The sequence below is a fragment of the Siniperca chuatsi genome, linkage group LG11 (genome assembly GCF_020085105.1).
Source record: "Siniperca chuatsi isolate FFG_IHB_CAS linkage group LG11, ASM2008510v1, whole genome shotgun sequence".
Lineage (NCBI taxonomy): Eukaryota > Metazoa > Chordata > Actinopteri > Centrarchiformes > Sinipercidae > Siniperca > Siniperca chuatsi.
The window spans coordinates 11,115,835-11,137,879 of record NC_058052.1 but is presented as its reverse complement, the minus strand read 5'-3'; the positions used below and the strand labels follow the sequence as shown (position 1 = coordinate 11,137,879).

The 22,045-nt window shown below is 40.3% G+C and overlaps 2 protein-coding genes across 6 annotated transcripts; one reads left to right on the top strand and one right to left on the bottom strand.

The window, feature by feature from the left end:
• Window positions 1-55: 55 nt before the first annotated feature.
• LOC122884012 (calpain-1 catalytic subunit-like) lies at window positions 56-13,512 on the bottom strand. 5 transcript variants are annotated; one of them, XM_044213294.1, is made up of 24 exons: window positions 9,939-10,006; window positions 9,626-9,685; window positions 8,260-8,277; window positions 7,121-7,367; window positions 6,465-6,534; window positions 6,248-6,366; window positions 6,019-6,152; window positions 5,717-5,885; window positions 5,482-5,565; window positions 5,304-5,389; window positions 5,086-5,160; window positions 3,961-4,121; window positions 3,602-3,771; window positions 3,453-3,464; window positions 2,711-2,922; window positions 2,587-2,626; window positions 2,387-2,452; window positions 2,115-2,172; window positions 1,848-1,912; window positions 1,641-1,709; window positions 1,468-1,546; window positions 1,257-1,370; window positions 1,109-1,167; window positions 56-1,027 (listed from the first exon to the last, which is right to left on the bottom strand). In XM_044213294.1, the coding sequence occupies exons 4-24, from the start codon at window positions 7,364-7,366 to the stop codon at window positions 1,001-1,003; spliced, it is 2,115 nt and encodes a 704-aa protein (XP_044069229.1). In that variant the 5' UTR covers window position 7,367; window positions 8,260-8,277; window positions 9,626-9,685; window positions 9,939-10,006; the 3' UTR covers window positions 56-1,000. The 5 variants fall into 5 exon arrangements, with proteins under 5 accessions (XP_044069229.1, XP_044069230.1, XP_044069227.1 ...); XM_044213295.1 differs by lacking the exons at window positions 9,626-9,685; window positions 9,939-10,006 and adding an exon at window positions 13,378-13,443; XM_044213292.1 differs by lacking the exon at window positions 9,626-9,685 and having other exon boundaries at window positions 9,939-10,072.
• A 129-nt stretch (window positions 13,513-13,641) lies between these two features.
• LOC122884013 (calpain-2 catalytic subunit-like) lies at window positions 13,642-20,383 on the top strand. Its single transcript, XM_044213297.1, has 21 exons — window positions 13,642-13,903; window positions 14,640-14,709; window positions 14,958-15,076; window positions 15,694-15,827; window positions 15,934-16,102; window positions 16,212-16,295; window positions 16,382-16,467; window positions 16,561-16,635; window positions 16,842-17,002; window positions 17,087-17,256; window positions 17,365-17,376; window positions 17,558-17,769; window positions 17,979-18,015; window positions 18,268-18,333; window positions 18,438-18,495; window positions 18,593-18,657; window positions 18,830-18,898; window positions 18,996-19,074; window positions 19,631-19,747; window positions 19,860-19,918; window positions 19,998-20,383. Exons 1-21 carry the CDS (start codon window positions 13,667-13,669, stop codon window positions 20,019-20,021), a joined length of 2,103 nt encoding a protein of 700 aa, XP_044069232.1. The 5' UTR covers window positions 13,642-13,666; the 3' UTR covers window positions 20,022-20,383.
• Window positions 20,384-22,045: the final 1,662 nt, after the last annotated feature.

Sequence of the window (22,045 nt, the reverse complement as noted above, 5' to 3'; positions counted from 1 at the left end):
CAGCCAAATGTCAGTCAAACTCATGTTATCATGAACACAATGAACAAACAAAAACCATGAGGGAAATATTTATTTAAGGCACAACATACATTCACAAAACAAGTGACTGACACATTTTTAATATGTTTATCATGGTGTCATGTATAAGGCATTCAGTATAAGTATGTATTATTCAGTATGTGATCCCTATAAATGTGGACTGATGTACTAAGTTTCTCACTTTCGTGAGGCGACTTCACTAGCAGCTTCCTTAAACTGAAATCGCAGTGCAGAATAAAAACAATCAAGTAAAACTAAAAGGTCAGCTGCTTGACTTCAACTAAAGAAAAAGATTGGTGTAATATATAAAAACAGGCAAAAACTTTAGTATCAAATGCCAAAACATTTTTAAAAAAAATCATATTTGACATTAGACATCAGGTCTGTACTGCCATCTACAGGTGAACGAATAGAACTACCAACTCAACACAGGTGATCATTTCCTGTTAAAAATCTTTGTTCTAAAATCAGGAAAATATGGAACCATGAGTGCAGAATGATTGAGAAACTGTAAGACTTTTAAAGTACTACAGTGGCAAACTTCTTCAGATTTCTTCTATGTTTTTTTTGCAATTTCGAAGTAAGAACAGTGAAATGATGTGAGTTAATCAGTTGACATTCATATAGACAGCACAGTGAAAATGTAAAAAATATAAAATAAACTCACAATACACATTACAGCTAGTGATCTTTGTCATGCACAGACTCATGCTGTTTTTACAGAGATGACAGATTTATGTGGGACAGTGACTGCTTCAATACTGTTTTGCATAGTTTCTAAAATTCGGCCAGGAGACACTTGGCTTGGTTGGACATTGGTTGTCGGTTATACAGCTCTTTTGCTGCTTTAGGTACGCTGAGGTGGGACGTGTAAAAGGGTCACTAAGGCTGAGGGCTCCAGGTTCAAGGCAGTCTGCAGGCACTGCACCTTTTCTCTATATCCTCCTCTAGTGAACCCTCTTCAACCACACATTGTCAGGTAAAGCCACTAGCAATATGAAAAATAAAGATTAGAAGAACAGAAACAGACAAAATATACTGAGATTTTCTTTTTAAAAACACAACTCACCTCTGTGATATTCATCTCAGCCACTCCTGACCCCTCCTTGTCGAACTGCTGGAAATACCCTGAAAGTTTTCACAATTTTGTCAATGGTGTAATTCTCTGCAAATATGCAGTATACATTTAGAATAACATCTATTACAATAATACTCACTAAACATGGCTTCAAGCTTGACCAAGCAGCAGATGAAGTTGTCAAAGTCGATCATCTCATTCTCTGCATACCGGGCTACCAGAATCTCATTCAGTCTGTTATTCAGTTTAAAACCTACACAGGAAGACAATAAAAAGAACGAGTTTCACTTCACATCTGTGAGTGTGTGTACAATAAATAATTGTGGAAACGACAATCAAGAGCATTATACCTGCTGCCTCCACAGCAAGACGCATCTCGTACGAACTCATGGCCCCTGACTTGTCAAGGTCAAACTGTCTAAAAACGACCTGAGAGACGGAGAGAGAAATGTAAATAGAAATACAGAAAATCTAAGTGTGCATAATGTTCCTTTGACATTGTTATCATTTTACTCATTCTTACCAGCCAATTTCGGATCTTGTTCCAGAGGATCTGAAACTCCACCAGCCCTAAACGGGCACTACCATCTTTCTGGTAAACACAGTGTCAAGGGGTGAAACTACACACAGACAATCAGCACTAGCATGCTAAATGCATGATTTCTATGTTTAATAAAATCAATGTAATAAAGTTTTTGATCCATTCATTCCTTATAACTCAAGAGGATACATCCATCAGGTTGACCATGGTCCTACATGATTCCAAACTGAAGCCATCAGTCTTCAGATCTTTGTCTGAAATAGCAAAAAAACACTTATCTGAAACAGTCTGGCCTACAGAGACACAGTTACACAGAAGCTCGTAAGAGAGGCAGTCCAGGAAATGGATGGTGTACAGTCTATGGTGGAATCTAATACAGTAATGGGAGATGTATTGCTAATATGTAAACTTTCCAGTAGCTATGAATTGTTAACTAAAAATAAACAGAAAACTCACGCCGGGTGACGACTCTGTTTAAGATGGTCCTAAGCTCGCGAATAGAAATCTCCATGTCCTGGAAAAGCAGAGGACAAGAAAAGAGAATATTCAAATCTTCAGTTAAAGTAAGAACAACTTTATGTTCTTCACCATAACAAGGGTGACAACATTTTGGATCTTTAGATATTATCTAAAATACCACTACCAACATTATGATATAAAAAATGACTGAAGTAGTGTTAGCAAGTACAAATGCAAATAAAGATTCCAGACAGAAAGACAGATCTTACCTCTCCTGCTAGCTGAGCGAACATAGACTTAAAAGAGTCGTCAATGTCGTCTTCAGTTACTTCCTCCTGTAGGAAACCCCAAATATAAAAAGGCTTTGGTTTATAAATCGGGATCCTAGTTATTTGCTGCTATTCATATAGTATATCACGTAACATTTTCTTTCATCCTACAGTGTTAGTCATGTGTCACAGATACATACGTCATCAACTAAATTGGCAGAGATTTCATCATCCAGTTCTCTGCAATGCACAAAAACATATTAGCGTGAGATTTGAATTTCTACACATACATTAACATTAAAATCGCATGCAAAAGACACTTACTCTGTTTCTGATTGCTTCTCAGTGAAGACTCTGAGGACAAAGTCAGCCTCTTTACTGGGCTCAAAGGTGGAGGGGACGATGAGGTACTCTCCAGGAGGCAGACGAAGCCGCGTGCTCACCTCTCGCAGGTTAATGAAGGTCTCCGAGCGAGCACACGATGAATTGCTCAAAAAGAAATTTTTCTTCAAATGGACATTCTGGCAGCCTCTGTACTAAGGGCAGTAGGAAACAATACTTGGGTTGAGATGCATTTGCCTGTTTTTAGGTCCATTTAATTGAAATCATATATACTCTACATTAGTGCTAACCATTTTAAAAAGCATAGCACAGTGAATTTTTTCAACTTCTAACTGCATTTCAATGAAAACTAACTAACTTTCACATGGGATACAAATTAACTTAAAAAGATTTAAAACTTGCTTGAAATAGGTCACAATGAACATCAGGTCTGATTTTATTGATGTCAGATTTACAATATTATTTCTTGATAATGCAGTTAAATATGTGGATTGATTTAACAAGATGATCAATTGTGATTGAATATCAAGTGTCAAGTTTCTGTAAGCCGTTTTCATACAGTGAAGTGAACACAATGCGCAGAAACCAATGGCTACCTGGAAAATGCCTTTTAAAATATACATCATTCATAGTAAATGGGCTAGAACATGATGAATCATCAGTATGGTTATAATCAAACGTCTTTGGATAAATAAACAGTGGTAGTAATTGATGTTTTGCCTACCTCCTCCGGAATCTGTACAAAAGAAGACAAAGGAAAACATTAACAAAAATGAGCTGAGGCAATTTTTAAAAAAATAATGTCATATTAACATGTGAATAAACAATGAGAAGGGCAATGAGACAATATGGATTTTCTCTCTCTGTTCTCACCTCATAGACAGCAAAGCCAATGGTGTGCATGTCCTGACCATGGCGGCGATATCTGCGGCGGTCCTTCTGCATGAGAGCTACTAAAAAACTGCACGCCACCTCATCGTCCTCCGGGTCATCATCCTCCTCCAGCAACGTGATCTTATACTGAGGGTTGATCCAAAACGTGTCTACACAGATGGTGCATTTGTGTTAGCCCGTTTCATAGTCACAGTAACGTTACAGGAACCTATTTGCGCTTCAACAGAGAAATGCTATCACTTGATTACTTTATCGGTAATATTATCTATTATCTATTGTCAGTGTGTGCACTTTGACATGAAAGGCATTCTTCCTGCGACCATACAGTTAGGACTCACTGGGATGGTTCCTGCAGCCTCCAGCGGTGCTGCCTCTCCTCCACGTGCCGTAGAACTTCATGGTGTTCCAGTGGCTGAGACTGTCCTCACTCAGAGCGTCAGGCGTCAAGTTACAGATCTCTAGCCGAGAAAACTGCCTCTTGAAATCACTGAACGACATCCTGGAAGATTAAAATACAGTTTGGGCTCAGAAACCTGGATGTAACTTTTTTTTAGTTCGACATTTTGGGAGAAACGCTCACTCGCTTTCTTTTCCGAGAGTTAGATGAGAAGATTGATACCACCCATGTCTCTATAGCTGCTTTTCCACCAAAAGTACCAGGAACTTCTTTTCAAGGAACCAAAATGTTCCTTCAGCCCATATGGTAAATATAAAGCTACAGCCAGCAGCCAGTTAGTTTAGCTTAAAATAAAGACTGGAAACGGGGAAACAGCTGGCCTGGCTCTGTCCAAATGTAACAAAGTCCACCTACCAGTACCTCACTAATTAACAAGTTATATCTTGTTTGTTTAATCCATATACCCCCCTTAAAACCAAACTTCGGTTTTTATACGAATTTAGAAAACGAGATATATGTGTTCAAATGTGAGCTCTAGGGGTTCTGGTAGCCAGATTACATTTGGACAGAGCCAAGCTAGCTATTACCCCCTGTTTCCAGTCTTTATGCTAAGCTAAGCTAACCATCTCCTGGCCGTAGCTTAAAAGAGCACTCCACCAATTTAGCTCCTATAACATTGTTGGACAATTTTATTTAATCTTTTTAAAGTATCAAAATTGATGCAGCACAACCAGAGATATTTTCTTTTTTTATTCCACGCATTTTTCTTCTTTGTCAAAACATGGAGCCTACATTACCCACAATGCAACTGGCCCACCAAGACTTCAGTCTGAGATTTGGGTGTGTTTAGTAGCTTAACAGTAGCTAAAAGACATCACTTGAGGCAATTCAGATATCTCACCGCAAAAGACTTTATACAACTTTTTTCACACATGCAGTCGAACTCTCCAAGACCTGTAAACAGACTTCCCCCTTTAATATTTAACAGACAAAATTTCGAAGTAGTGCTTTAAAATACCTACAGTACATAAAATTGCCATACAGTACTACAGCCCCTGGGACTTACCAAAACTCCCCGTCTTCCATTTTAAGATGCAGGTCCTCTCGTTCAGAAGGGTCAATCTCATCCCATTCAGAGGAACTACACACGTTAAGACAACATAGACCGGAATAAACATTCAGTATCAGATATAATACTCATAAAAGAAGACATTAACCAAACAAAACCAGGGAAGGAAATCTTTTTAGTACACAGGGACATTTATTATGCTTTGGCACACTCACTTGTCACTCCAGGCACCAGTCCACTCCACCTGGCCCCAAGGGTTACGTATTCGGATTAGGCGTTCCATGTTGCCACGGAAATTGACCTACATAACACGGAGTGATGGGAAACTTAGAACCATTAATATAATTTATAATGATAACTGATTAAAGACAACAGAGTCATACACAGACAGACCTCCTTCAGTCCAGTGAGTGAGTAGGCGTGGCCCTTCACAAGCTTCTTGAACGTAACAGCCTCCATGTCGAAGGCACTGGTGATCTGTATTAATATGAAAACACGATTACTGCATCTGAGTATGAATTGTCAGGCACAGAAATAAATAGAAGTGCTTTTAATGTTATTGGCTTTCTCAAGGAGGTGCAACATTGATTTTAGTCTTGGTGGTGTGCCAGTGTGTTCAAGCACGTACATCGATAGAGCAGCCCAGCAGAGAGCCTCTCTGCAGAGCTTTGTCTATTATCCTGTGCAGATCTCTGGGAGCTTTGCGGAGCTCGTACATCTCAGACACACCACCTGTGAAGTCCTCAAACCCTTCAGTGGTGCTTCCTCCAGACAGAGCCTCATAGGAGCCGTTCAGCCTGATACCACAGAAAAAACTCACTGCAGTTTGGTTGCCATCAACAGCGGCACTTCAGTATGTGGTTTACAACTTCCTACTAAATACACTCATGCTGAATAATTTAGCAACTGGGTAGGCTTTTCAAAACCTACTTGGCATAAGCCTTCTCCAGGAGCGCACTCCAGAATTCATTGCCCTCAGCAGAGTGGACAAACATCAGCTCCCCGTCTTTGACAGGCAGTCTGTCGTCTATCACAACGTCTACCCATTCGCCAAACTGCCAGAACTGCAACACAGAGCAATAATCAAGAACTCCATCAATCTAAATTGCTTGCCTTACACTTGATAGGCAGAGCAAAAGACTAGATGATCTTACAGTACCTGAAAGTGAAAGATTCCAGCATAGTCATCTTGGAAGGACTGCCCATGTGGGACAACCCGGTGGAGAAGCCTCTCATTCAGGGTGAGAGAGGCGATGGCCGCTAAGAGCCAGCAGTCACCTGCAAGTGAGAGGAAGCATTTAGCAACCTTAATCTAATTGTCTTACTATTTTTTTCAGATTTCAGATTCAACATTAACAATAACGACAAGGGCTCACCCAGCGCTCCCTGACAAATGTCCGTTCTGGTGGCACCACCCACAATGAACTGAGGGTCATCTGTCAGTTCCTACGGAGAAATTAAATGTCTGGGTGACGACAAATCAAATCAATGAAATGCTCAGATTTCAGCACATTTTACAATCTACTTTAAAGGTGACACATCTTTCAAACCATTGCTATTCTTGCATCTACGCGTCAACGTCCTGTGTTTTAAAGAAGTAAACAAATGTCAGAGTGAGGGAGTGGTCAGAGAATGCCATGCGATGCCAACAGCTGCAGTGGTCTGAGAAGTTCCTGTCCCTACTTGTCCTATTCTGTCTGAGTTTCCAGACATGAAATAAGTGTCACTGATATGTTTGTTTATATGATATGTGTCTCTGTTGAGTTACAGTCATCACCAGCAAGCATCAAAACCACATGCATGTTGTGAAATATTACATGAGAAGCATTCCAGAGAATGATGGGTGAGCTTTAGGTCTGGAGTCTGTCTTAAAAACATCTTTTCATCTGTACATGGGTGTATAAAAAGTACATTTGTTATCTTGTGTCCTACTTAACATAATAAATGTATCAGTTTTATGCATTAGTATGAAGTTGTTAACAAATCTCTGAATATGCTCCTAATTAACTTTCCGGTTTCTCGGTTTTCTCACCGTGGGCCTCATCCACTCCACATCTCTAGTTTTGGAGGAATAGGGGGCGAGCTCCTTGAAGCCCAGGGATGGAGGCTCAGCAGGGAAACAGGGGTCTTCAAACAGGCAGCCCGACTCCACACATTGTTGCTTCAGTGCCTCATAATCCTGGTTGGAGAAGAGCACAGCCTGCTCTTTTGAGCCCATGCCTTCTGCCCGCAGCCTGTTGGCGTATATACTTGCAGATATCCCTCCAGCTGGATACATACTGGTGCAAGATAAAAATATAGAGCTGGGTGGGTATGCACAGTACTGTCTATAAATAGCAGAAAGCTAATGGCACACTCTTGTCTATGAGTTACAGCACAGCAATCAGGTGTGGGAGTATGTGTAGAAAAATGTTTGTACCAGTGATAAAGATTTTCTTCTGCTGACTGGATTGAATCTGCCTTCAACTAATTAGTCTGAGCCCATGTTTGACCCCATATGGATTGTACATTATGCTGTTAGCCTAAAGACACAAAGCTGAATACTTTGAAAGATTCTAATAAAAAGCCAAGGCCACTGAGGAAACTGAGGTCATGTCCCCGGTATTCTATTTATTCATTCACTGAATTTTTAGGTTTAGCAATCTGAGGGGATTTTACATTCTACAATTAAAAACTTTCACATGATGGGTATTTTTAACGATGATTCATCTGACTACTTTTAGTCCAACAAAACAATAAATAAATACAGGATTCAGCATTTTCTTCCCTAATTTTGTTCCTGACAGTGTACAGAAGACTTTCATGACCTTCATGTTAATAATAATTTAGCAGTTAACTGAGTAAATAAAATAAACTTTTCTGAGAGTGGTGGGGGTGCCTTGGTGCGACTTGCAAAAGACAAAAGCTGCAAATACTAATAATTCTGGCCTCGTACTAGAAATACCTCTGATAACCAACTCACTGGTGACATGTAAAATCAAAGTAAATGTGTTGCTACGGAAACTTCAGTTAGAAACCGACATAAATTAAAGCCCAGCAGAGAAATACTAGACATACAGAAAGTTTGAACAGAAGAAAAGTGATTACAGAGAAATGTGAGACAAGAACAGTACACCACCACCTTAAACACAGCATACCCAGGAACAACAAAAGCACTTAGAAATAGGATACCTTGTCTGTATAGGCAGGCTGAGAGGGAGAATGAGACAAAAAAAGAGAGAATGATCATTCACTCAACTTTTGGCACTGGTTTTCAAATGAATTAGATTGCCATGAGTTGCACAAGCTTGTGCAGCAGTGTTAGGAAAAGCAGGCTCTAATGGACTTTAGTGTCTACGACTCAGTGGGTGTCTTTTTCTCCTCCCTGAATGCACTTGCTTTTCTAGGCCAGAGAGTTTTGCAACTTTCAGTCAAGTCTCCCGGGAGAGCATAATAGTTTTGTGAGGAAACCAGGAGTTAAAAACAACCACATGAGTCAAGAAGCTGGCTGTTAGATTTAAAGTTATTACTTGGCTGCCCCCTTTCTGAATCAGTGCTAGAAAAACGGGGATGTGGGATGATCTTTTACACAGTTCTGCTCCACTGGAAAGGAATCCTAATGAGCTCGGTTCAGTAAACAGAACACTTGTATGGAGCTACAGTGGTGAGGGTCTGAGAGAGCCATGAGAAAAATGATTGAGTTAGAAAACAAAACGGATGTGTTGCTGTGCAAAATAGGCTCTGCTTCTGATAGAAACAAATCTGCAGGCAAGGACATTGTTTGTAGGGCCAGCCCCCCACCCTGAGGCCCCACATGTAGTGTCTGCAGGAATGTCCCTCAGCTTTGTCAGACTGCTAAAGAAAGGCTACTGAGCTGGCTATACTGAGAAACAGCTTTCCCCCCCCAGTTCATTTGCACTACCGGACTATTTATTTATACACATCATTTGCACTCCAGTACTATGTACTGAATACTGCAATAACTCATCTACTGCACTATTAACTATTTCCATAAATTGCACTACTTTATAGTCATTGCACTGCTGTTCTGCCCAGTCCAATTTATTATTGTACATATACATCAGTATACTTCTGTTTATAGTAATGCGATCTGTATATAAGGTCCATAGTACCACTTGTAAAATATTTTCATAATACTGCTCTATCCTGCATTTATGCACACACTTTATATCCTGCACTCGCTTATTGCACTTCTGGTTAGACCTAAACTGCATTTCGTTGCCTTGTACTTGTACATGTGTAATGACAATAAAGTTGAATCTAATCTAAAAAAAATCTATAGACCAAAAGGATATCTCTATTTTCCCCCAATGGGCAGAGAAAAGCTGATCCATGCATTCCTGTAATGATGATGATGATGATGATGATGATGTCATCTATAGGACAAACAGCCAATACTGCGGTCCCCCCCGCTCTAAAAAGACAGAATAATGCTGCCCATATTTCGACTGCTTTGTGAATTCATAAGCCAGTTAGTTGCTATCAAAAAGTCACAGTATGTCAGGCATGTAATACAGGCTCAGACTGTTTACAGCACCTGTTCAGAGGTACAAGTAGGCCTGTCTGCGCTCCGGCCTGCAGTCTGCTTCAGAGATTTCTGACAACAGATTTTTCTTTTACAACACAATCACACTCTTTCCACACACAGCTGAGACAAATCTGTGTGCCTGAATATGCTAGCTGTAACGGTGCTGAGTATTATTAGTGCTACAGCGTGTAGTATATTAAATCAAACAAACCGCACGTTGGCCTACGCTAACGTTACAATAAAACCATGAGGCACCGTTAACCTCGCGCTGGCTAAATGAACACATTCAGTGAAATGAAATAAACAAGAAGACTTCACTCACCACCGCTTTAAAGGGAACTTACAGCGCCTTCTAAATGAGTCGAATAGTGAGAATCGTGTAAATCTGCGCGCGCGCACTCACGCGAGAACACGCGCGCGCACACACACACACACACACACACACACACCGCAGGAACGAGACCAGCCCCAACAGGAGGAGGGGCCACCGCTCACACCCAGCACCACACACTGCCGCTAGGGGTGCTGCAGATAGGGGGGGGGGGTCTGCCATTCAGACCAAAACCTTTCAGAGGTTACACTATCAATGAGAATCATTTGATAATAGTGGAGCATGATATATTCATATCATTCAAGTCAATTCAGTTCAACAAATACACAGTAATACAAGAATAAGCACTTTCTAAGTAACAAACCATGCCACATGTAAACAAGAGTTGGCTATATAAACACTTGTCTTCAGTTCACATGTATGTATTAGAAAACTAAACCATTCAAAGCATTGAAACGCCACTGTTGACAGGACAATAAATCTTCAACTCCTCAACCCTATTGATAAGCCCTGCAAACTGAAACAGTTGTGTGTCACGTGAGAGATAAAGTGTAGTAAACAACTGCAAATATTAGAGCCACCACATCTATCAGTCTGAAAGCTGAGGAGACACGAATATAGCTACAGATGTTACTATCCTTTGTGTCGCTTCACTTACACTATATTCAGAAATGAATGCCAATTTGTCAGTGACAGAGAAATAAATAATGTGGCCTACCACCTGAAAAAATAAATACTTGCATAGTTTTCTCCAAATCCTTATTCAGGTGGAACTGCCTGGTGTCATCTGAATCATACAGAATAACACACAAAATAAGACAAATAGTTTTGTAAGGCTTACGTGGCATGTACTTAACACAGGCCTGGCACAGCATCGCTAAGACATCAAGTGTGTGCTGATGTCTATGGGTCGTTGACTTTAGCCAGCCATTGACAAACAAAAAGATTTGCAACCAAATATTAGATATGATAACATTATTTAAAGGCCCTGAAAACTTATGAAGCGTTTTACTTTTATGTTACAGTCTTAATAATTAATACACAAATATGCTGCTTTAATGTTTTGGTTCAGTCTCAACGCTCTCATCACTGTGGTTACCAGACAAAGCAGGCAGGTGTTTACAGCAATCAGATAAACACACTGTACACTACCTGCTCAGCACCAAACGGCAGACAGACAAAGTTAGCGACTGGCTGGTGAACATAGTGGGACATTTAGCAGCTAAAGAGCCAGACATTTCCCACAGGACTTGGTGGAGAGCAAAACAGAGCTAAAAGGAGGTGAATATTGGACTTACATTCACTAGGTTGACAGAAAAAGGACTCCAAATACATGCTAATGTTGCGTCTGTGTGTCTGATATGTAAATAGGCAACGGTTTGCTAACCATCCAGTATGCTAACAAGTTTGCAGTACCAACAGTTAAAGCTAAAAGATGGCACTAAGCCAATGCTTCATTTCATATCCAATAAGTTGGTGTAAAGAGCTAAAACAAATGTCACAAATGTGATGTCACAAATATTTATTAACTACTGCATTTAATATTGAAGACAGAGAATTTTATTTAAAGGGTAGTGCTATATATTCAACCTTGCTGAATATGTAGAATCATATCTAATCTGCTCAGAATAGGTAGCAAATGTAGAATTCAAAGCAATGTTGCATTCAGGCTAACAGTAGCTTTTACTTACATAATGACAATGAATGATGTCTATTAGATGTTTGATAAAAACAACAGTGCATGCATAATTAATAATTTGTAATGCCGCATACAAGCCCAGTAATAATGTATTCTATCAAAACTAGCATTACATTATAGCCTTAGTGAAGCAATTACTAACATAAGAAGAGACATACATTGTGATAGGACTGTCAAGAACCTTTGTAATGGCTTATAAGACATTATATGCTTTCATTAGTGTTACTGATGTTTTATAATGCTGATCAATCACTGACTACTAGCAGCTCCTGTCCAGTATATCAGCAAACTATCTCAAAAGATAAATAACCAAGAAAATCAACAAGACGAGGGGTTTTTTTCTGCTTGGTCAACATTTTAGAACAAAGTTAGTTGAGTTTGTACTTATACAAATGAAACAATTTATGTCTCATGCACATTATCACTCATAGCTACTGCTGTACCAGTTTAACTTTGTGATCACAGTGCATGTAAGTAGGCTCCCTGTGAAAATCATAAGTATTGAGTCTAATGCTGATAAGCAGAGGGATATAGTTATTATTGGCACTCATCTGTCATGTAATGTTCGCAAACAAGGCTGTGTACAGACAGCATTCAGTGGTTTATGACCCACCCTTCCTCTAGCTTCCCACAATAGTTAAGACAGCGAGCTTTGGAGGCAGTGTGGATAACCTCAGAATTGTTATCTAAGAGGATGCTCAATATGTCCATTGGGTGTGGAAGGTTTACCCATGACTCTATGTCTCATGTGTGTTACAGAAGCGCCCATTTCAGCTCTGACATCAAGAATAGTCCAGACAGAATAAAGCTGAAACCAAAGGATTTTTCTGCAGAATGCTCTTGGTTAGTTTGTTGTGTTCATATATGACTGTATAAGATAGAGAACACTTTTTTCTACTAATGGATTATTATCATTACACTACATCTGCAGCTCATCACGTTTGCCTCCACATTGGATCAGAAGCTCACTAGCAGCCAATCTGCACCTCCAGCACTGGTCTGCAGTTCAGTGAGTCCTCTATAAGTGAAAGTTGTAGTAATTGTCTTTCCTGTTTCTAACTTCATTCTGAGGTAACTTAAACAAGGGTGGATTCACTACCATTCACTACCTTTTATGCATATCCTTATTTACTGAGTGTGCGGTACTTCTGAGGCTTTTACATGAAACATCTTCTTACAAAACAAACAATGTTGCATTCAACAGCTGAAACACCAGTGTAGCTCCTGACTAAACCAGCTGATCACTGACTGAGAACTGTTTGACTAAGGATTAGCTTTGTTGCACTTAGCATAGAGGATGTAAGCACAGAATACGGATATAAAATCACACTTTGGAGCGTGATGTATATGCGCCAGAGCTGACTGGATGCAGCTATCACCAAGGCTTGGTGTTGCAATGTCATTTATATCCCATTGTTGTTCTTCCTCAATTTAACAGTTGCTTCATTTAATGCGTTTAAGCTTCCCTTTCACAACTCTCTGTTCTATGTACTACATGTAATCCCTTCAAAAAACTCTGTGGGGGAGAAAAACACCTCAACCTTTTTCTTTTATTTTTTTTAGCACTTCGACATTATAGAATGTTAAAAAAATGTCTAATGATTATTTTTCAGACAAATTTTAATCAAGCAAAGTGTTTGTTTCCTCTACTTTGGTATGTACCCATCAGAAAATGGGAGACACACACACACAAAATCAAAATGAGGCAATAAGAGTAGTGCTCCAAGTTACCTTTAGGTGTGTCCCTGTTTGTATTTCATTTGCAGCCACAGCCATCTCATTGTAGATTTGCTTAGGGTTGCTGTTGTCTGCTTTGTTCACCTCACCTGGAGGCTTGGAGGCCCCTCCCTGTCTGTGATCCCTCCCTGTCTCCTCCTTTCCTGTGGCAGCAATAAAGGCGGCTGGGACAAAGACACATCCATATTGTGTTCAGCTGGTGGAAGATCAGATCACAAGTCAATTCAGCTCACAAAAAAGGAAATCCCCATCCAGGGAGTCAATATACACTTTAAAGGTGAGGATGACATCCACGGCAGATCGAGTGGCCCATCAGCAGATGAGGGAACAAGGCATTGGCACCAACCAGCAAGCAGTGAAGTTCTCCCAGCAGGATTATGAGACTCTGCGCCAGCAGTGTCTGCAGAATGGATGCCTGTTTGAGGATGCCTGCTTTCCAGCTGAGCGCAAATCACTGGGCTACAAGGAGCTGGGACCATACTCATCCAAGACCAGGAGCGTTGTGTGGAAGAGGCCAACGGTAAGAAGCCACTGAGAAGAAACACACAGCAATGAAAACAAAAAAGTAACACAGTTTGTGACTGTAATAACAGTGGTTGGTGAGCTTGACAGTGACTTGTCAGTAAGTATTGGATGTATTTCTTAATCTTTTTAAGCCAAGACTTGTGGAAGCAGAAGTGAAGACAATACATTTAAAAAGAGTAGCTGTAACTAGTTACTTTCCAACTGCATCTGGATCAGAAGGTTGAACCTATGCCCCAAATACTGCACTATCAGGTAAAAAAAAAAGTGCTAAATACTCCATTCACTGTACTAATAATTACAGTAATCAAAGAAGCTATGAATATTACACAGTTGTCTGTGAGTCTGACCCTGCTTTTTCTGAGTTTACTTACAGTTCATGATCTTTTTGTGGGTAGCTGTGTGTGGATGAAACAAAGCTGATTTGGATATTAAATGTCAAACAAACACTGTCTGTGCAGGTGACTGAAGAAAGCAGCTCCAGAATTTTGTCAAAAGGACAATAATTTTGGGCTCCTAATTGCTAATTGGGAGAGACTTTACCTAAATGTGTTGGATCACAGCAAAACTACTGTATGAGGGAGTTGTTTTCATGAATGTATATTTACTTTTAACACAGTCATCAAATCAAAATCAGTGAATGGTATTTCGTCCTACCATCTCAGTAATGTGATACTGGACAAAACTGCTCTCAAATGCTCCAACTTGTTGTGATTGTTTGGTGCTCTTTATAGGAGCTGTGCTCAGACCCAAAGTTCATTGATGATGGAGCCACAAGGATGGACATTTGCCAAGGAATCCTGGGTAAGTGAGGGGAAAGAGGATGGGTAAATGCCTGAATTAACAGATGCACAGATGAATGATGCTTTGGTTTTAAGATGGTAACTACCCATTCTCCGCCCATGGTAACCACCCATTCCTTCGCCCATTCTGCCATTAAGCTTGTAAGAAGGAATTATCACAGAGGCTTGGCTGGTTTACAGCACTGCTGCACTGCGGTGAACATTGCATATTGCCCAATCTCAGAGCATGTATGTGCTCTTACTGTGCAGGTGACTGCTGGCTTCTGGCTGCAATAGCCTCTCTGACTCTAGACGAGCAGATCCTGGCTCGTGTGGTGCCCTCTGGACAGAGTTTCACCGAAGATTATGCCGGGATATTTCACTTTCAGGTCAGCCCATAGAATGATGAGTTATTTTAATGAAACCTTGCACACTGGTATAGGGCACTCCAAGATACTCAAGTACAGATTTGGGAGTCAATACAACAATCCATCTAGCGCCACCATCAGTCAAAATGTCAACTTACATTTGTTCTGTAACTGTTGAACCTTAATTGATAAGTTCCTTATATCAAAACAAGTTCCGGTTATTTAATCTGGTCAATTTCAGTCAATTCATTCAACAGTAAAAGACGCAGATCAATACTTCACCATAAGTAAAAGCAAGTATCTTGTGCCTGCATGCAAATTCTTAACAGTCCCTCTAGCACCACCACCAGGTAAAATTTCATACATAAAGACAAATCCAGCAAATTGTAGCTAATACAACAAATAGTGTTACAGTGTTTCATGACAAAAGCTTCACGGCAATAGTTTAAAAAACAATGAAATAGTATAAAATTATGTTATCCCATCGCCTGTGGTGTGACATGCAGAGTACAGAACATATTATCCAAGGATCTTACAAACATCTTGCTCACGAGTCACAGTGCAGGACAGGTGAATGAACTTGACAGTTTAAGGAGTATTAGACGGTGAGTTTACTGATGGGAATATTTTCTTCTCAGTTCTGGCAGTTTGGTGAGTGGGTGGATGTGGTGGTCGATGACCGTTTACCCACTCAAGACGGAAAGCTGCTGTTTGTTCACTCAGCGGAGGGCTCAGAGTTCTGGACCGCGCTGCTGGAGAAGGCCTATGCTAAGTATGGATTGTTCCTCATATCTTTTGCTTCATCAAAAATGTTAATGCAGTGAAAATGTACAACATATAGTTTGTTGAATCTATTCACATGCCTCTGCGTCTGACAGGGTGCATGGCTGCTATGAGGCCCTGTCAGGAGGAAACACTATTGAGGGTTTTGAGGATTTCACAGGAGGAATCGCAGAAGTATACACTTTAGACAAGGCTCCACCAAAGCTCTTCCAAATCATGAAGAAGGCCCTGAGCCTGGGTTCACTGATGGGCTGCTCCATTGATGTAAGCCTTATTTTCATACTGATTTGCATGCTGATCGGTAGGCAAACACACCAAGAGCAGTACAGCACTGATGTCATCAGACTGATATGTTTGTTCTTGGTGCTTTCAGATCACCAGTGCTTATGAGACAGAGGCAGTGACAGCTCTCAAACTTGTCAAAGGACATGCATACTCAGTCACTTGTGCAGAAGAGGTATACGATTTATCTAAAATGTCAACAGTTAGTTGTTTTTTTTGTTTTTTCATGGCATGCAAATTACATTGCCAACTGTCTCCCAGGTTAATATTAGAGGCAAACTGGTTCAGCTGGTTCGGATCAGGAACCCATGGGGTCAGGTGGAGTGGACTGGGCCTTGGAGTGATGGGTAAACAATTGTGTTCTAGATCCATTAACCATCAGCTACCATTGGTTATTTCCAGGATTTTCCTAAAAGCATGAATTTTTTTCTCACAATTAGTTCCAGTGAATGGAACAACGTCAGTAAGGATGAGAAATCAAAGTTGAACCATGTGGCTGAAGATGGAGAGTTCTGGTAAATCCATTGTCTTTAATCTTTCATTTACATTATAATAATATTTTAGACATTTTGTTGATGCTTCACTATGGATTGACAATCATAATCTCCTACATCACCAAAGCAACTATTAAGGCTCAGACTCAGGCTAGGAAAAGTGTTGGGAAGTTAATGCGTGAAAAATGACACAATGTTCTTGTTGAGAAATGCATTCCTCTCCTCAGGATGTCCTATTCAGACTTCATCAGGCATTTCTCCAAGCTGGAGATCTGTAACTTGACCCCAGACACGCTCACGAGTGACGATGTGAGCCGCTGGAACCACTACCAGTTTGAAGGGATGTGGAGGGTCGGCTCCACTGCTGGCGGTTGCCGCAATCACGCAGGTGACAGAATAACCATATGCATGTCTGAGAAAGAAGTTCTGTCACACTACTTCATATAAAGGATTACACTTTTCTGTGTTCCAGCCACATTCTGTTCCAACCCTCAGTTTGTGGTGCGTCTGGAGGATGTGGACGATCATCCTCTGGATGGGAAGGATGGGTGCACCTTTCTGGTGGGGCTTATGCAAAAGGATGGACGACAGCTGAAGAAGCTTGACCGCAACCTTGAGACCATTGGCTTTGCCATTTATAAGGTGTCTCAGAATAATTTGATATTTCATATGAAATCAGCACTCTGTATTTGACGGTTTTGTCATAACTGACTGATTTTCTAAAATGATTTGTCTGTTTCCTTTTTGCAGGTCCCAGATCAGGTCTGTATTTGCACTGTTACATGCCAGTAGCGATCCCTTCCTTAAAACAGACATTTGCAATGCAAATTAGACATCACAAGTATTATCAAGAGTATATCTTGATAGAGTTGTAATTTTCTGGGTATCTGTTTGACATTCCAGTAATAAACCCCCTTTCTCCTGTTCTCCTGTTAATCTTCAGTACAAAGGCAGCAGCAATGTTCACCTCGGTCCGGATGTCCTGCTGCGAGAGAGACCTGTGGCCATGAGCAGCGCCTTCATCAACACACGGGAAGTGTGCGACCGCTTCAAACTTCCTCCAGGAGAATATGCCATAATTCCCTCAACCTTCCACCCCCACAAGAATGGCAACTTCATCCTCAGGGTGTTCTCAGAGAAGAAGGCTACAGCCAGGTATCTGTGTTACAGTAACATACAGACTGATTGATGTGTCCAGGGTAATGTAGACCTCAGAGCTTCAGCTTATACAGCCATCTAGTGGGCAAAGCTCAGAGGCCTGCTCCTTCTGAGGTCACATAATACTCTTTAATTCAAAGTCCAAACTTACTGTAAATGTTGTTTTCTTGCATGCTCGAGCTGTGCATTTCTTTTTTTTTTTTTAGTCCACTGGAGAAGGACATTGATGCTCAAATAGAGGAGGTAAGAAAATCCACAGAATGCATGCCTTGATGTGAAATGGTTAGTTGCTTTTTTGAGACATTCTTTTCTTTCCACCTTAGTACTGAGATTGAAGGAAATATGTCACATTACATTTTAAATAAGTATTGTTTAATACTTACTGTATGTACTGTATGTTAAATTCAACATACAATATTTCAAAATGCCTAAAATTTGAAGAGTCATTGTTTTCATTTGTAGCAACATAGACTTATCTATGTCTTTCTCTCACAGAAGGAGGTATCTGAGAGTGATGTGGATCCTAATTTCAAGCGCCTCTTCAAGCAGATTGCTGGCACTGTAAGTAGAGCAACATGATAACAGACAGTAAATGAAATGCGCAAACAGCTCTAAACCTGGATCAAACATGACACCTCACATTATAATATACATTTTTCAAACAGGACATGGAGGTATCAGTCTTTGAACTGGTTGAAATTTTGAACAACATTGTCTCTCACCGTGAGTACATCGAACTCTTACATATGTTGATGTGTAGCCTTTTTACTTTCATTGACTTAAGAGTTGGAGCAAGCTATGTTTTGTCTCTTTCTTGCAGGGTCTGATATCAAGACAGATGGCTTCAGCCTTGAGACGGGGCGCCTAATTGTCAGTCTGCTGGATGTATCCGCTTTTAAAAAAAGTGTCCTCCCCCAGTTGATGTTTTGAAACTCATTAGAAAATTTGGAGATTTGGGTGCATTATAACTGTGGAATTAAGATGTGTGAATGATCAGTTAAAGGGATAATAAAAGGCATTTCAGGGTGAGTTTTTAATACACCTTAACATTCTCCAGAAAGATGAAAGTACCAAGTTGGGACTGATGGAATTCCACTTGCTTTGGAGCAAAATCCAGAAATACCTGGTAAGCTGGGATTTATGTGGTTTGAAATGAGTGTTGGTCATGTTGGAACACCTGTCTGTATCTGTTAACACAATACATGGGTGCCTGGGTCATATAGGTGATCTTCAAGAAGTATGACACGGACAACTCTGGCACCATGAGCTCCCACGAGATGAGAGGCGCCGCCACTGAAGCAGGTAACAAACATTATCACCTGAGGAATCTCATACACTAAAATCCACCAAATATCCACATTAAACTCTTTAACACTGGAACAAATGGTTGTAAATTGTGGCTGCCTGGTCATACTCTGCTGCACTTATTCTTTGACAAAATTTAAGTATAAGTTGCATGGCTTGCAATTCAGGGATAACATTTGCTTTCCTGATAAGATTTAAAATTAACTATTTAGATATATTGCCTGCAGACTTTAGTCATCTTTGAACGGAGTATGCTACTATAGTTGACATACATGTTTACCAAGCTATGAGACACATTAGAAATTGGTATGCCTATGACATCTTTTGTAAACATAGTACTTTATCTCTGTTGCTCATTTTTATGGGTTGTATCTGACCGCTAACTGACTTTCTCCCGGCACATAGATTTTATTCATGTATACTTTGTCACAGGAACAAAACAAGCATGAGCGAGGTTGTGTAACATAACTCTTCCATTATCACCCTGCTAATATCTGCCACCTTTTAAAAACTATACTTCCCCAGGATCAGAAGTATTATTTTTCTTCCCCAGGTTTCAGCATCAACAGTGCTGTGCTGCAGGCCATTGTCAGTCGTTATGCTGATGCTCAGTATGCCATAGACTTTGACAGTTTTGTAGGCTGTCTCATTAAACTGGAAATGCTCTTCAGTAAGTGTCAGCAAACACAACATCACTCCAGAATAACTCATATAGATCTGTATGATCTGAGAGCTGTGGTATGTTTACATTACCAGTATCTTTTCTTCTGCCTCTCAACCAGAAATATTTAAAGCTCTGGAAAGTGCTGACTCAAAGAAGATTGAGCTGGATATGCAACAGGTGTGTGTCAGAATAACAACTGCTGGTTTGTCTGAATTTCTAGTTTAGACAGCTTGTATAATTTTGTTTTCTCTTACAGTGGCTGTGCCTGGCGATCTACTAACTCTGGAGACAAGACAAGCAAGGATTTGTGATTTCCTTTGTGATATCTGCTGGAAGAGGAAGCTCAATCAGTTAGCAATAGATTCGTCATTCACAAAAACTAAAAGTAAACCCAATGAAAAAGATTTTCACATACATGTACTGTATGTTACAAATGCTTAGATGGCTTAAATGTTTTTTGTAAATTTAAATATTTGCTGACAATATTTTTATCATCATGTAGTATTCCAGCCTTGAATAACTCCTTTATTTCTTTTCTTTTGTGCAGTATGGAAAAATGTTTCCTATTAGTTGATGTTTTTGCTATTTTAGCTGTTGCAAGACTTCTGTCAAATGATAGAAAATAAAGAAACTTTGAAACCACGGCCTCTGGACTATCAGTATTTATGAACTCTTCACAGATCACACAAATGAAATGGTTGAAATAGTCTGATGAAACATTCATATAGTTGTATACAGTGCCTGTGTTTGTTTTCACTGTTTATGATTGTTGGTAAGAAATGATGCAATTACAGTAACTGTGGTGCTTAGTAGGGCCAAATGAGATAGAAATATTATTGAGATTTAATTCTACTGATCAAATTTTTTGTGTATCAGCACACATTAACTCATCCATTCATGTGGGCCACATCTGGGCTGATCATGGGCCATCAATCAAACCAGATGTAGAGTAGGCTGGATGAAACAGGTGAGCCAGAGCAAGTTTGCTGTCTGATATGAATAATAAAGGGTGTGGAGACAGTTGAGCTGCACACACACACACACTAGGAGACAGTTGTAGACAGGCAGAAAGTCTTGTAAAATGTCCGGCATTGCGGCTAAACTTCAGCACGACCGAGAGAGATCACATGGGATTGGATCTAAGTCTCACGCAGTGAAATACCTCAACTAGGACACTGAATCGCTGAGGTGAAGCTGTCTGGAGAGAGGACAGCTGTTTGAGGATGACTGCTTTGAGCCTCTGCCCTCATCCTTAGGCTTCAATGAACTTGGACCAAATTCCTATAAAGTTCAGGGCATCACCTGGAAAAGACCCACGGTGGGTACAGTAGGTACATGGTAACATCTACTGAAAGTACAGGCAGGTGGCATGTGGCTGCAGTGAGGTTTTATCTTTAAAAGTGACAGACTTGTTGCTTTAAAATACAAAACCACAAACTGCAGCTTTCTCTGTAATGTTTACAATATTGCAGACTAAATATGGGTGTGATTCAAAGTGTTGGCACTGAGTCTGTATGTCAAGTGGACTTTGTTTTCCTGCAGTGTGTCAGGACATAAAGAGTTACATTTTATGTATTAGAGGCCAAATAGAAAGTGCTGATGTGAGGAAGCATTGACTCAATTTTTGCTCTTTTTTGGGAACCTCAATTTTTGTCTCCATGGTGACAAAAGTCCCCATGGGTTAGTGTTATTGCAACTATTGCATCCTTGACTCTCAACAAACAGGTTTTGTCTCGTGTTGTCCCCAATGACCAAAGCTTTGAGGAGAACTATGCTGGCATCTTTCACTTTGAGGTACAGTACTTTGACACACACCACATCCTCATTCGTTTAGAGCTGAAGTGGCACAAACAGGTTGTGTCTATGGCTCTCAGTTCTGGCAGTTTGGTGATTGATGACTGCTTGCCTACCAGAGATGGAAAGCTGCTGTTTGTTCATTCAGCAGAGGGTTCAGAGTTTTGATCTTCTTGTATCACTCTCATGTATTGATGTTAGCATCCTCCCGGTATTTGGTAAATTTTACCTCACAAGCCTTTCCTCTCCATCCCAGATTACCAGCTCGGCTGACTTAGAAGCCATCACATTTCGCAAGCTGGTGAAGGGCCACACCTGCTCTGTGACAGGAGTGGAGCAGGTTAGGAAATGTTTGTGTCTGTATACATACCAGACAGATTATCCAGGTATAAGTGAAGCTGCAGTGGCTACCATGTGTGCTGTACACTGTAATAGATGTTACAGTTTGGTTAACTGGGGTATGATTTATTTGCTGATTTTACCCCTTTATTATATTTATATTGTTTTTAG